Raw genomic sequence first — 12,359 nt, 5'->3', positions numbered from 1 at the left:
GGCGGGGGGGCTGGGGGCAGAGGGCGGTGCGGAGGACCCGCTCGTGGGTGAGCTGAGGAGGCGGCTCCAAGGGACGGAGGGCGGCGCTGAGGCGGCCGAGGCGACGCGGCACCTCTTCGCCGCGGCGCGGGCGCAGGCGGCGGCGGAGGCGGCGGCGGAGGCGGAGGCGGAGGCGAGGGCGGCGGCGGAGGCGGCGGAGGCGGCGGCTGAGGCGGAGGGCCGGCGCTTTGTGGCGAGATCGGCCGCGATGAGCCGCGATCGGGCGGGGCTGTAGGCGGAGTGCGTGCGCGCGGCCCTCTTGGGCGAGATCGGCCGTGTGGTATCTCTTGCGGCGGAGGGGGCGGCGGCCGAGGCGAGGGTAGAGGCACTCGGGCGGGTCGGGGCGAGTGCGTTCGAGGAGGGGGAGCGGAGCGGGCGGAGGAAGGCGGCGGCGCAGGCGGAGGAGCTGGTCAAGGGGGTTCACCAGAGCAAGGAGAGGGAGCTGCTGCTCGCTGTGGAGGCCGCCGAGAGGACCCGAGATCGGACCCGAGAGATCGGACCCGAGATACGACCACAGAGCAGTTAACCTGCTCTCTCTCTCTCTCTCTCTCCCCTACAGCGCATGGGGAGGCTCTCCACCCTCACCGACACACCCAACCTCACCCCTCCCTAAACCCTCCCTCACCCCTCCCTCAGGCGGCGATTGCCGGGGAGCGCGAGAGGGGCGACGCCGCCCGCAGGCTGGCGGTGGGCGAGGCCGTCGCTGCGTGCGAGAGGGAGCGCGAGATCGAGCGCAAGGCTGCGATCGAGGCCGCAGTGGCGCAGGTGCGGCGGGGGTATAGGGGGAGGAGAGCGAAGATGGCGCCGGCCAGGTCTAGGCCGGATCGGGGCCCAGCCCCCCTGCAATCCCCCTCTTTTTGCCCCCCCCTTCCCTCCCCCCCCCCACACCCACCTACCACCCCCACCCCCACCCCCACCCCCAGGCGGAGCGGAAGGCGAGTGTGATGATTGCGCGCGCCGAGCAGACGACGGAGGCGCGCGGGGGAGGGGAAGCGGGCGGGGGGGGCGGGGGGGCGGCGGCGCGTCTCGGCCACACCTCTCTGGTTTCCCACGGAGCAGCTGACTGTGCCTGTCTCCCCGGCATGCAGGCGCGGGTGACGGCGCAGTGGCAGTCGGGCGCGAGCCGGATGCGCGACGACTCGGCGGAGGCACTCGCGCGGGTGGAGCGCGCCCGGGAGGCGAGCGCGGAGGCGGCGGCGGCGGCGCAGGAGAAGCTGGACGGGGCCAGGGCCGAGTGCGCCGCCCTGCACACGAGGCGACGCCAGCCCTTCCCGGACCCTTCCCGGACCCTTCCCGCGGACCCTTCCGAGCCTCTCCCCGCAGGCTGGAGAAGGAGGAGCGCCTCAAGGCGGAGCGCGAGAAGCACTTTGCGGCCGAGCTGGAGGCGGCTGTCGCCGAGCGGTCGCGCCAGGACGCGCCCGCGCGCGAGAGAGCAGTTCGCGAGGCGGTGGTGGCGGCCGAGCGGCGCGGCAAGGTCGAGCTCGAGGCAGCTCTGGTCAAGGCGGCCCGCCCCCCACCGCCCTCCTCCCCTCAGGTTTTTTCGGGAGGCATCAACTAGTGGGGCGCCCCACGCGCCAGACCTCCCCCCCCCCCCCCGCGCGCCCGCCTTTGGCTCTACCTGTGACGCCGCGCGTTCGCCTCCCCACTCGCCTCCCACTCCCTGATCTCCCCCGCAGGCGCGCGAGGCCGAGCGCGTGGCGCTGAGCCAGCAGCTCGAGGAGGCGATCGGCAGCAAGCAGGCGCGCCGCGGGGCGTGTGCGGCGGGCCCCCGCTCCCACCCTCGGTCCCTCGCCGCCTGCGTGTGACGTCGCCGCGAGCGCACACTGCAGGCGGAGGCGGACGAGGCGCGCGCAGAGGGCTACGCCCGCGGCTGTGCCGAGACGACGGCGGCGCTGCTCGGCGGGGGCGGGGACGAGGGGAAGGTCACGGCTTCGTCCGCCGAGCGCTCGTCGTCCGCCGAGCGCTCGTCGTCCGCGGGCGCCGAGCGGGCTCCTCCTGCGGGCGGCGTCGAGCGGGGAAGAGCCCTCGACTTGGCCCTCGCCTCGGGGGACGACTGGCCGCTGCACCCCGGCTCCGCCCCGCAGGCAACCGACGCGGGAGAAGGCTCGGGGCGGCCGCCCGACGCTACTGCGCCGCGGCGGAGGGACGGGGCGGCTTCGCACAAAGAGGACGACCCGGGGCAGCGTCGCGAGTCGGCGGCGCGGGAGGTTGCGGCAGCAGTTGAGCTCGGACGTCGTGAAGCAGCAGCAGGTCGAGCGGAGCCGGCGGCGCGCGAGCCGGCGAGGGGGTCGGCGCGGGAGTCGTCGCTGCCAACGGGTCGCGAGTGGGAGGCGCGGCTGCAGGCGCGCCGGGCCTTTGAGGCGACGCGTCCGAGCCACGCGAGCGGCGGCAGCCGCACCGCCTCCGGCGTGGGCCGCGGCTCGCCGGCGACCGCCTCTCGCCTCGTGGGCGCGCTCAAGCAGGCGCTCGACGAAGGAGCTGGCGACGAGGGCGAGGCGGTCTCAGAAGCCCCCACTGTGGAGTTCCTGTGACACTCCGAGATCCTGTAAGAGGCTTGGCGGCTTCTGTGCTCTGACTTTTTAGGGGGGTTGGAGTACACTGATCACACTGTGACTTTGGTGCTTGGAGACTCCAGACTGGCGACATCACTCATCTCGGTGATCAGCGCACGTCTTTTGATAGATCTCCCACCATTCTCGGGTCCTGATACGGCTTTACGCGTACCCGTCACAGGACTATCACACTAAGGTGACAGAGGTGTCACAGGGGACACAGGAGTCGTGTCCTCCGCTGACTTTTTGTTGATGCCCACGCCGCGAGTTCTCTCATTCATACGTCACCACGACGGTGGCCCGTCGGCCGCGCATGGCCTGCGGCACAGGGATGGAGATCGTGTCCCCGGCGGCAGCGAGCTCGAACTCCTCGCTGTGGAAGCTGCGCTTGCGCTTCAGAGCCCCTCCCCCGGGTGCCTGCGCAGGCGGCGAGCACATCGGCGCCATGTCGCCGTTCGCAGACGCCGCCGTGACGAGGGTGGTGGCAGCACCACGGATGGCTTCGTCGCCCTCGTCCTCTGAGGCGCTCTCACAAATGATGGCCTCGACGGACACGTTGCACCGCGGGACGCCAAAGTCTCCGTGGTCCTCCGACCCGGCCCTCCTCTTCCGAGCCGGCCCGGCGGCCGCCTCTTTGGCTGACTCCGCCGGGCCGAGAAAACGGGCATAAGCAAGAGCGGCTTCGGCAGCGCTCGAGAAGTGGCCAAGTTCGTAATCCTTGCCGTCCTTGCGCTTGCGCACGTGAAACGTTCCAGACGCGTGATGAATGGACACGCCACGATATCCCACCCCATTGTTCGCTGGCACGAGCGTCAGCCCTTCGGCGGCAGCGAGACGCGTCGCCAACGTCTCTGGGTCCGCCTCGCGCGGCGCGCTGCGCAACATTGTGGCAGCCCGTGTACTCGACGCGGCCGCCACCGCGGGGAGCAGCAGCTCCCACTGCAACGGCTCGAGTCCTGTCAGGCACTCCTGCCGCTCCTCGCCGTCGTCGTACCGCACTAAGTGCTCCAACGTCACCGAGTCAAACGCCTTGGCCTGCCCAGAGTACCACTTCTTGTCGTCTGGCCAGTAGACTCGCACCCGCTTTCCGACGAGATCAGGCCCCTCAAGCATCAGTGAGTCGTGTCTGAGTGACCTTTGGTCGTGCTTGTTTGTTCCTCGGCCTTGGTGAGCAGTCACATCCGTGCTCCCCGCCATCTCCATCGCCTGGTCTGCGAATGCTTATCAGCCACGAAAGGAGAGCGTGGCCGAGGACGCATAGACTCGATCGCAAGATCCCAGAAAGGCACCTCCGCCTCTGGACAGGGTGGCCCGCCCTAATCGACCCCTGTTAAGTGACTCGTTCGCTTTCCACCCACTGTGATTTTGTGTGAGCTCTGTGTCTTGTTGCCAACAACATACCTACACTAAGCACCGCCCGCATTCCGCGGCAAGCATGCAGCCTAGGCACCCGCTCTCCAGGGGGGGGGATATCCACCTGGTCGTCCACACCTGTCTGCTGCTGCCAGTGCTGCAGTGAGAGAGGCCCGGGTCTCACTCACTCAGGGCCTCAGGCCGGTGTTCTGAACGGTCTACCCTGTTCCAAAAAGAAACGTGTTCGCATGGGCTGGAATATGTGCGCATCAATCAAGCTTCCGTCTGTTGACAGTCTTAGTTTAGTCTTTAGACTTTAGTCCCCCTCCCAAGCTTCGAATGGAAGACGTAAGTCGCAGCGCCAAAGGCCATGGTGAAGATTAGTTTGACTTTGTGAGTCCATGCCACTTCATCATAGATGTCAGACGTGTACTCTTTGATGTTCAAAACAAAAAGAATTTTAGCACGGCGCGAAAAAGAGAAGTGCACGTAAATGTCAGCCTCGCTCGCCGACCGAGAGTGGCCGTTTGGAGTCCGCGATGCCAATGGATGTGAACGAAAGATTTGGACCCCAGCCGACGCGACGGGCGAGCGTCTGCGCTTTTTCGTCGTCGCTGTCCACGCGGTCGCGGTCGCTGTCGCTGTCGCTGTCGCTCGAAGGGCGCGCACGACGGGGCTGTGATGTGAGCTCAGCTGATGACGCAGCCCTCGGTCGCCTCCTCATTCGAATCCGAGCCGGAGACGCTGTCTTCGTCCTCGCCCTCGTGCTCGTCGTCCTCCTCCTCGACGACCGGCACAACGGCGGCGGAGAAGACCTGGCACTTCTCGTGCTCATTGACGGTTGGAAGTCGGCACCAGCGAGCCTCGCTCGCGTAGTCGCTCTCCGCGACGCTCGGATTGCGCAAGAAGCCGAGTGACACCATCACCCCCTCCTCGGAGCTGCCGCTCGCCATGCGAAGCAGGCGCCCGCCGATGCAGTACGGAATGGGCTTCCGTTCGCCGAGGCCGCTGTTGTACACAGCGATCTTGGAGCCGAGGAAGGCCGTGCCGTGCCCAAGCTTGCTCAGCGGTAGTGGGTACTGCGAGACGATCGCTGACGTGTCGAGGACGTCGGCGGGCCGCTCGGGAACGGGGTAGCAGCCCACCGACCGCTCCTCATCCGCGTCGAAGGCCATGACTCCCCAACAGAACCCTCGGTTCCAGTTCGAGTCGTTGCCATACGAGCAAACCGACTCGTTGCAGCCCCAGGTGCCGTCGTTGCGTTCCGCGCCCAAGGTGTCGAGGTAAACTTGATCGGCGCCGCCGGCCGTAGGCTTTGTAAAGGCCCACATGGCTGCGGACGGCGCCGGGTAGAGGCCAAGCACAAAAGGGAGCTCGCGGACCGCCTTCTTGTGATCCTTCCAGCCTGTCCGATCGCCGTCTTCGCAGTTCTCGAAATGCTCAATCTCCTTTGCGAGCGAGGGCTTCCAGTCAAGACCCTCTGCTGCAACGCAGTCGCGGGCGCGGCGACGCCACTCCTCCTGGGAGAGGGCAAGCCAGCGCTGGTTGACGGCCGCCGCGTTCTTGGAGGACCTGGCGTGAAGGTGGCGGAGAATCTGCGCGTGCATGTCGTCGTCGAGCGCACGCATGGCGCACGCAAGGTAGGGCGGATTCTGAACGGCAAAGAGACCTGGAGGCGCCCTGGAGGCGGCCGGAAAAAAAAGCTCGTGCAGAAGCCAAGCCGTCAAAAGCCACCCCACAAAAGCCGCGAGCCTCCGTTACGCGATTGCTCGTAGCGCAGCATGATGCGTGGCCAGCGTGGGAGCAGGCCGGCGCACGCTGCCAGAACTAAGACGAGACCTCGACCGACGGACGGCGGCCGTGCGGGCGAGCACCCGCGCTGCCGACGACGTGCTCGGCCTTCGGAGCGACGAGATTCTCGCATGTTTTGAGGAGGCGCTCGGCGATCGGCTGCCAGAGATGGGCACGGATGCTGCAGCAGGGCGAGAGGCGAACGCCGAGAGTGCGGAGGCCGCACCGCGACTGGAGGCTGCAGCAGAGCAGCAACGGGAACATTCCCAAAGCCACGAAAAGCCGCAAGGGCGGGGCAAACTGCGCGCCTGCCGCCACCGTGAAATCCCTGTGTGGTGGCGGCGTGCCGTCCTCCCATCCCTCCTTTGGGTTGTATGTTTGAGTGGGGCTGGAACAGAACCGGCGGGGGCGGGGCTTGACAGAGGGGACACTGTGGGGGGACGTCTTTCCTCCTCGCAGCCCTTGTGGTGATGTGAGCGAGCCCGGCCTCGCCGATCTCGCCCACGCCACCAGATGGTGAGGTTCTTGTCTTCTCTAGGGCAGCCTCGCGCATACCTGTGGGGTGGGGGCTAGGGTGGGGGCGTCTACGACACAGCCTGCGTGAGCACGCATACCCGATCACGATTGCGCTGCGCGGAAGGCAGCGATGTCAGTCGTCTAGCGGTTCGCCGGGGAGTTGCTTGCGGAAGGAAGGACGATGGATGGGGAAGAGGTATCGCCGATCGGACTCAGGGCCGGTGCTTTGACGCAGTACAAGTGTGCGTCGAGGTAGTATGAACTCAGAACGGCCCCCCGAGAGCGCCTCTTCGACGCCCACGGGTCCCGGGGGGTCGGAGGGGTTGCGAGAGAGCCTTGGCTATTTTTTGTTTGAATTCTGGAGGCCGTTCAAACTTGTAACGTGCGTTCCACGTGCCCGTCCCCAGCAAGGACAACATGCTAGCCCAGCAGGCCGCTCCCACCGCCGCCCGCGGCGGAGGCAAGGCGGCAAAGGGTGGCAAGGGCGGCGGCAAGGGCGGTGGCAAGGGTTGTGACCGTGTGGCGCACCAGACCCACTTTGCGCCGCAAAACCTCAACGCCCGATACTCGGTTGAGCCGGCGGAGCGACGGCGGCAGAGTTGCGGCCGCCGGCGACCTCACACGGCGTCGAGCGCCGTAGAGACGGCCCCGAGAGCCGCCGCCAGGTGTGCCACGACCGCGGTCGCGAGGCTCGTGGCGATGGATGCGTCAGACCCGCTTGTGCCGCCGCCCTCAACGCCCGATACTCGATCAGAGCCGGCGGAGCGACGGCGGCGGAGTTGCGGCCGCCGGCGACCTTCCCCTCGATCACGCCGCCGACCCGTCGACAAAAGCATGCGCGGACTGCCATCGAGAAGAAGGAGAAGGAGGGCGGCGCATCCGGAGCCCACGGGCGCGGCGTGGGCGGGCGCGGGCGCGGGCGGGCGCGCGGGACCCCGCCAGCGGAGGCGGCAATGCCTCTGGCGGCTCTGCAGGCGGCGCGCGGCGCGCCCCTCGCCGGTCTCCCGCACGCTCCTGAGGGCCGAGAGGGCCGAGAGGCGGGGTCGGTGACCCGGGGGCATGGGCGGTGCGGCCCGCGCCGCGCGCGGGCGCGTGGCAACCCGTGAGTGCCGAGATCGGGTCTGTGCTTCGACGGAGTATGGGCCCCCGGGGGCCCATCTACAGCAGCGGCGAAGTGAGCGTGTTTGTGGTGTTGGTGTGGCGTCTGAGCTTGGACCTGTGACTAAAGCCGGTTACCACTGATGGATCCCCACCCGAATAACACACAGTGAGCGCCCCAGCGCTTCACTACGCCCTCCGCGCGAAATCGCTAGTGGTGCTTTGTGGTAGTACATTGTGCTTTTGAGTAGTGTGTATGGGTACGGTGCCCGAGACCGCCGATTCCACGCACCTCTCTCTCTCTCCGATTCCACCTCTCGCAGGTAGTTGTACGGGTCGTTAAGACTGCAGACGGCGCTTTTGTACCAGACTGCAGTCGGCGTAGTTCCTGCATGCAGCAGCCGGAGCAGAGTAGCGTGTCGAGCACGGTCAGGCATGGATGGAGTAGAAAGAAGGAGGCGCACACGACTCACGAGCGCAGTCCAGCTCGGTTGTTTCCGACTTTCCGAGCCTCGCTCGCCATTCTTCTGACGATTCCCCTTACCTCGACTAGCGTGTGAGTGAGTGTGTGAGTATTCTTGATACGAAACCACGACGACACACACCAGTCGACTCGCATCGGTTGCCTCCATGAACACACACACACACACACACATGTATGTATGTATAGTAAGGTGAAGAACAGCCAGGCTCGGACTGGACACCAACGCGGTATGGGTGGACGCTGGACAGATGTGATGACGACACGCACGAGCGACACACAGACACAAACAGGCTCACAAGACACACAGCCAGCTGGCTGCCACACACCCTGAGTTGGCGTACACATAACTCAAGGCCACATCCTCCCTGTCGCCCCCCCCAGCACTCCACCGTGCCAAAGGAACAAACAACAGCACAACATCACAACAGACGACAGGAAGTAACATGCGAGGCTAGAGCAGGCTTGCTCCACCTCTAGCAATCTCGCCGGCCGCAAGGCACGGACAAGACCGTGTGTGGGGTCTTGTGAGGTGTCTATGGACGCCCTCCTCAGAGGCTAGCTGCCTACTGCTAGCCCTATCCTCGCACTCACGGGCAGTGACAATTCAATGGGTGAGTGTTTGCGAGCAGAGGCGCGTGGGCTAAATCTAGGCCGCACGTCGTGGCACTATGACGAAGTTAGACGTGCGGCCGCAGCGCGCCCGCCGCAGGCTCGGCGGTGCGCGCGTGTTAGCGAGAAAGTTGCGGGTGGAGCCATGCCCGACTTTTCGAAGGTGAGGCCTCTGCGACGCGTGCCAGCCGCGCTGCGGAGCCACACCCTTCGAGCCGCGTCCCGTCGGCACCGTCCCTGAGTGCGTCCCGCCTTGGCGGCACACACTCTCGACGAGGACAGTCCGGCCTACGGGAACGTGTCGCGCGCCGGCGACGGTTGCGGCGTGGACCGTGGTGGATTCGAGTACGAAGCGAAGATGGCATCGGGCACCCCTTGAGTCGAGGGCGGCGCGACCACAAAGAGAAAAATCCCAGTTCAAAGAGAAAACCCTTTGAGAGTGCCGGGCACTCCGTTGAGCGACCCGCCCGATCCGCTCAGCCCTGCAAGCCGACCCGAGAATGTCGTCACAAACCCTCACCCGCCAGGGCACCAGAAGCGATCTCAAGTGGCAGGAAAAGGTGTCAAAGCGGCGAACCGAACGGCAGCTGCCGATCGGGCACGGCGAGTACACGGTGCTCTACCCGCCCGGCCTCGCAAAGATGGCGCTCGGCTTGGCAGAGAACCTCGGCGACAATCTGCCGGTGCTGTGCACCGACGACATCTTCAGCGGCGGCTCGATCGACGAGACGGGCCTCGCATGGGAGCGCTTCCCGTCGGGCGACCCAAACATCAAGCTGCGCGTCGACCTGATCCGCGACCGGCACGTGGTGCTGCTGATGAACCACGACACGATCTTCCTGTTCGAGCAGCTCGCGGTCATCCTCTTCCTCCAGCGGTTCAACGTGCCCCACGCCAAGGAGCAGTACGCGCGCGGCAAGTGGAAGCAGACGATGGCTGACGGCGCGCCTTCTGAGACACTTCCGAGACACTCCTCGGCCGCTGGACTCACGCCTCCGATCTGGCCGCCCTCTTACGCCCCTGGCTCCACTGCGCTCGCACCGCCACCGCCCATCGCACGCTGGCATGGCGCGCGCATGCCGCGTCGGAGGTACGCGTCTGCGACAGTGACACGACAGTGACGCGACAGTGACAGCGACAGTGACAGCGACAGTGACGCGACAGTGACGCGACAGTGACAGCGACAGTGACGCGACCATGATGCGCACCTCCGCGCCGCGTCGGCCAGGCGCGTACGATTCGTGCTCGGTCGCGTCGCTGACGATCGTCGTGCCGTGGTACCGGCACTGCCAGATGGAGCGCACCTCCCGCTGGACCGTCACCACCGGCAAGTGGGACAACGGCGCGCCGGACGGCGAGCCGGGAGGACGTCCGGGACACGTCCAGGACACGTCCAGGACACGTCCCGCGTAGGCAAGCCGGACGGCGAGTTTGTGGACGTGCCCACCTGCCAGTCCTTTGCCGCGATGCTCTCCGCGCTGCCGCTGCCGCCTCCCGCCGGCTGCGCAGCGCCGCCGCCGCCGCAGCAGCTGCTGCTGCTCGACATTCACGAGTACGAAGACCTCGAGGCGAGGTGTCGGCTCGAGCGGGCGCCTGGGATGTTGCGTGGCCAATCACGGAGAGAAGCGGTGATCAGGCGACCCTCAACTCGACCGGCCGCTGGGCCAACCGGCGCGCAGAGAGAGAGAGGGAGGGAGAGAGAGAGGAGAGAGAGGGAGAGAGGGAGAGAGAGGGAGAGAGAGAGAAAAGCGACAGTGGGAGGGAGGGAGGGAGAGAGGGAGGGAGGGAGAGAGGGAGCGAGCGAGCGAGCGAGCGAGAGAGAGAGAGAGAGAGAGAGAGAGAGAGAGAGAGAGAGAGCCGAACACACACATGGCATGCACACATAAACACGATTCAGACGGCCGCATGGCACTCGAGAGCACGCGAAACGCGCGACACCGCCTCCGAGACACCTCCGAGACACGCCTCCGAGACGCCTCCGAGACACGCCTCCGAGACGCCTCCGAGACACGCCTCCAGGCGGCGCGAGTACGACTACGTGCGCGGGCTCGGGACGTACTTCGCCTCGCCCTTCGACCGCTTCCTCTCCACGGCCCGCCGCCCGCCGCCCGACACGCCCGCCCCGCGCTGCGCCGTGGCAGCGCCCGCGATCGCGCCGTGCGCCCCTTCCTAGCGGCGTGGACGCGCCCCTTCCCGCAGGTGCTCCAGCCACGCGTGCAGGAGGACCCTCGCCGCGCCTTCATCGTCTTCCCGGACCACGGCGCCCACCGCCGCTTCTACCAGATGGTGCACCGCTGCATCCCCGGCATCCAGTGCGGGACCACCCCCCTCCGGCCCTCGCCGCCCCTCCTCGAGCCGCCTCACGCAGCCGGGCTCGGAGCCCCGCCCGCAGGTACGAAAACATCCTCTGGATCGACAAGACGCGAGTCGGTGCCGTGCCAACCTCCCGCCCCACCTCCCGCGCCTCCTCCCCCCTCCCCTCTCTCCTTCCTCCCTTTCCCGCACCTCCGCACCCCTACGCCCCTCCCTGCCCCGCCGGGCCACCCGCCCTTTCCGACGCGCTCCCCTCCTCCCACCCCTCTCACCCCTCCCACCCACCCCTCCCACCCACCCCTCCCCCACCCCCTCCGCCCCCAGGCGCGGACATCGTGCAGGTCACTCCTCCTCTTCCCTCTCTCCCCCCCTCCACCACACCTCCTCCCGGCCCACCACCTCCCTCTCTCCTCCGGGCCACAGCCTCCCTCCCCCGCCTGCACTCGCCCCTCTCCACCCCTCGCGACGCGGCGGGGAGGCCAATCTCGGCGGCATCTCGGCGGCACCTCGGCGGCACCTCGGCTGCACCTCGGCGGCACCTCGGCGGCACCTCGGCGGCACCTCGGCGGCACCTCGGCGGCACCTCGGCTGAACCTCGGCTGCACCTCGGCGGCACCTCGGCGGCACCTCGGCGGCACCTCGGCTGAACCTCGGCTGCACCTCATCTGCACTTCGGCGGCACCTCGGCGGCACCTCGGCGGCACCTCGGCGGCACCTCGGCTGAACCTCGGCTGCACCTCATCTGCACTTCGGCTGCACCTCGGCGGCACCTCGGCGGCACCTCGGCGGCACCTCGGCTGAACCTCGGCTGCACCTCATCTGCACTTCGGCTGCACCTCGGCGGCACCTCGGCGGCACCTCGGCGGCACCTCGGCTGAACCTCGGCTGCACCTCATCTGCACTTCGGCTGCACCTCGGCGGCACCTCGGCGGCACCTCGGCGGCACCTCGGCTGCACCTCGGCTGCACCTCGGCGGCACCTCGGCGGCACCTCGGCGGCACCTCGGCGGCACCTCGGCGGCACCTCGGGCGGGTAGGCGAAGAGCTTCTCCTTTGTCGACGCGGCGGGCGCCGAGCACCCGAAGACGTCAAACTTCCCTCCCGGCGCCTCCGCCCTCCCTGCCGGCGGGGTTGGGAAGCTTGCGGTGAGAGCTGGCCTCGCACCTGCCCCCCGCAGGCACCTTTGTCCTCCTGGCCGACGACTTCACCAACTCTGGCTCGACGCTCTTCGGAGGCGCGGAGGTGATCCGCACGCACGCCGACGGCGCAATCAAGGTGTGTGTGGGGAGAGAGCGGGAGACGCGCGTAAGTCAGGGGAAGGAGGGAGGTGGAGGGGCAGCATGACGCACTCAACGCCAGGACCTCCTCCTGCACGCCGGCAGACCAGCCGAGCCGACACCCCCGCCCCCGCCGCCGCACAGGTTTGCGCGTACGTCTCGCACTACGTCGCAAAGTACGACCGCGCCACCGTCTCAAAGTTCGTCGACAAGCTCTACGCCGGGGGCGCTCTCGACGAGTTCCACTGTGCGCGCGAGCCGTCAAGCCCACACCCTAAGCCGCAGCAACCCAGACCCCTCCGCCGTTCTCACCACCCACACCCTACCA

General features: G+C 67.6%; 3 protein-coding genes across 3 annotated transcripts in view; 2 read left to right on the top strand and 1 right to left on the bottom strand.

Moving 5' to 3' along the window:
- EMIHUDRAFT_454819 (hypothetical protein) overlaps positions 1-2,570 on the top strand; it is a gene marked incomplete at both ends in the record, with an annotated part of 7,454 nt that extends 4,884 nt beyond the window's left edge. The window contains 6 exons of the mRNA XM_005790005.1: positions 676-804; positions 963-1,013; positions 1,128-1,294; positions 1,363-1,540; positions 1,716-1,838; positions 1,869-2,570. Of these exons, the coding sequence (XP_005790062.1) occupies positions 676-804; positions 963-1,013; positions 1,128-1,294; positions 1,363-1,540; positions 1,716-1,838; positions 1,869-2,570 (1,350 nt within the window). The remainder of the gene's footprint in view (positions 1-675; positions 805-962; positions 1,014-1,127; positions 1,295-1,362; positions 1,541-1,715; positions 1,839-1,868) is intronic.
- A 294-nt stretch (positions 2,571-2,864) lies between these two features.
- Positions 2,865-3,704, bottom strand: EMIHUDRAFT_225194 (hypothetical protein; the record flags this gene model as incomplete). Its single annotated transcript, XM_005790004.1, has 1 exon — positions 2,865-3,704. The coding sequence occupies one exon, from the start codon at positions 3,702-3,704 to the stop codon at positions 2,865-2,867; it is 840 nt and encodes a 279-aa protein (XP_005790061.1).
- Positions 3,705-8,942: 5,238 nt separating this feature from the next.
- The window catches only part of EMIHUDRAFT_109667 (hypothetical protein), a gene marked incomplete at both ends in the record, with an annotated part of 4,272 nt that continues 855 nt past the window's right edge, over positions 8,943-12,359 (top strand). Inside the window, 6 exons of the mRNA XM_005790003.1 lie at positions 8,943-9,361; positions 10,462-10,480; positions 10,642-10,754; positions 10,835-10,872; positions 11,932-12,029; positions 12,176-12,278. Coding sequence (XP_005790060.1) covers positions 8,943-9,361; positions 10,462-10,480; positions 10,642-10,754; positions 10,835-10,872; positions 11,932-12,029; positions 12,176-12,278 — 790 coding nt within the window. The remainder of the gene's footprint in view (positions 9,362-10,461; positions 10,481-10,641; positions 10,755-10,834; positions 10,873-11,931; positions 12,030-12,175; positions 12,279-12,359) is intronic.

Source organism: Emiliania huxleyi, assembly GCF_000372725.1.
Source record: "Emiliania huxleyi CCMP1516 chromosome Unknown EMIHUscaffold_123, whole genome shotgun sequence".
Classification (NCBI taxonomy): Eukaryota; Haptophyta; order Isochrysidales; family Noelaerhabdaceae; genus Emiliania; species Emiliania huxleyi.
The sequence above is the reverse complement of the archived record's forward strand: the minus strand, read 5'-3'. Positions and strand labels throughout refer to the sequence as shown.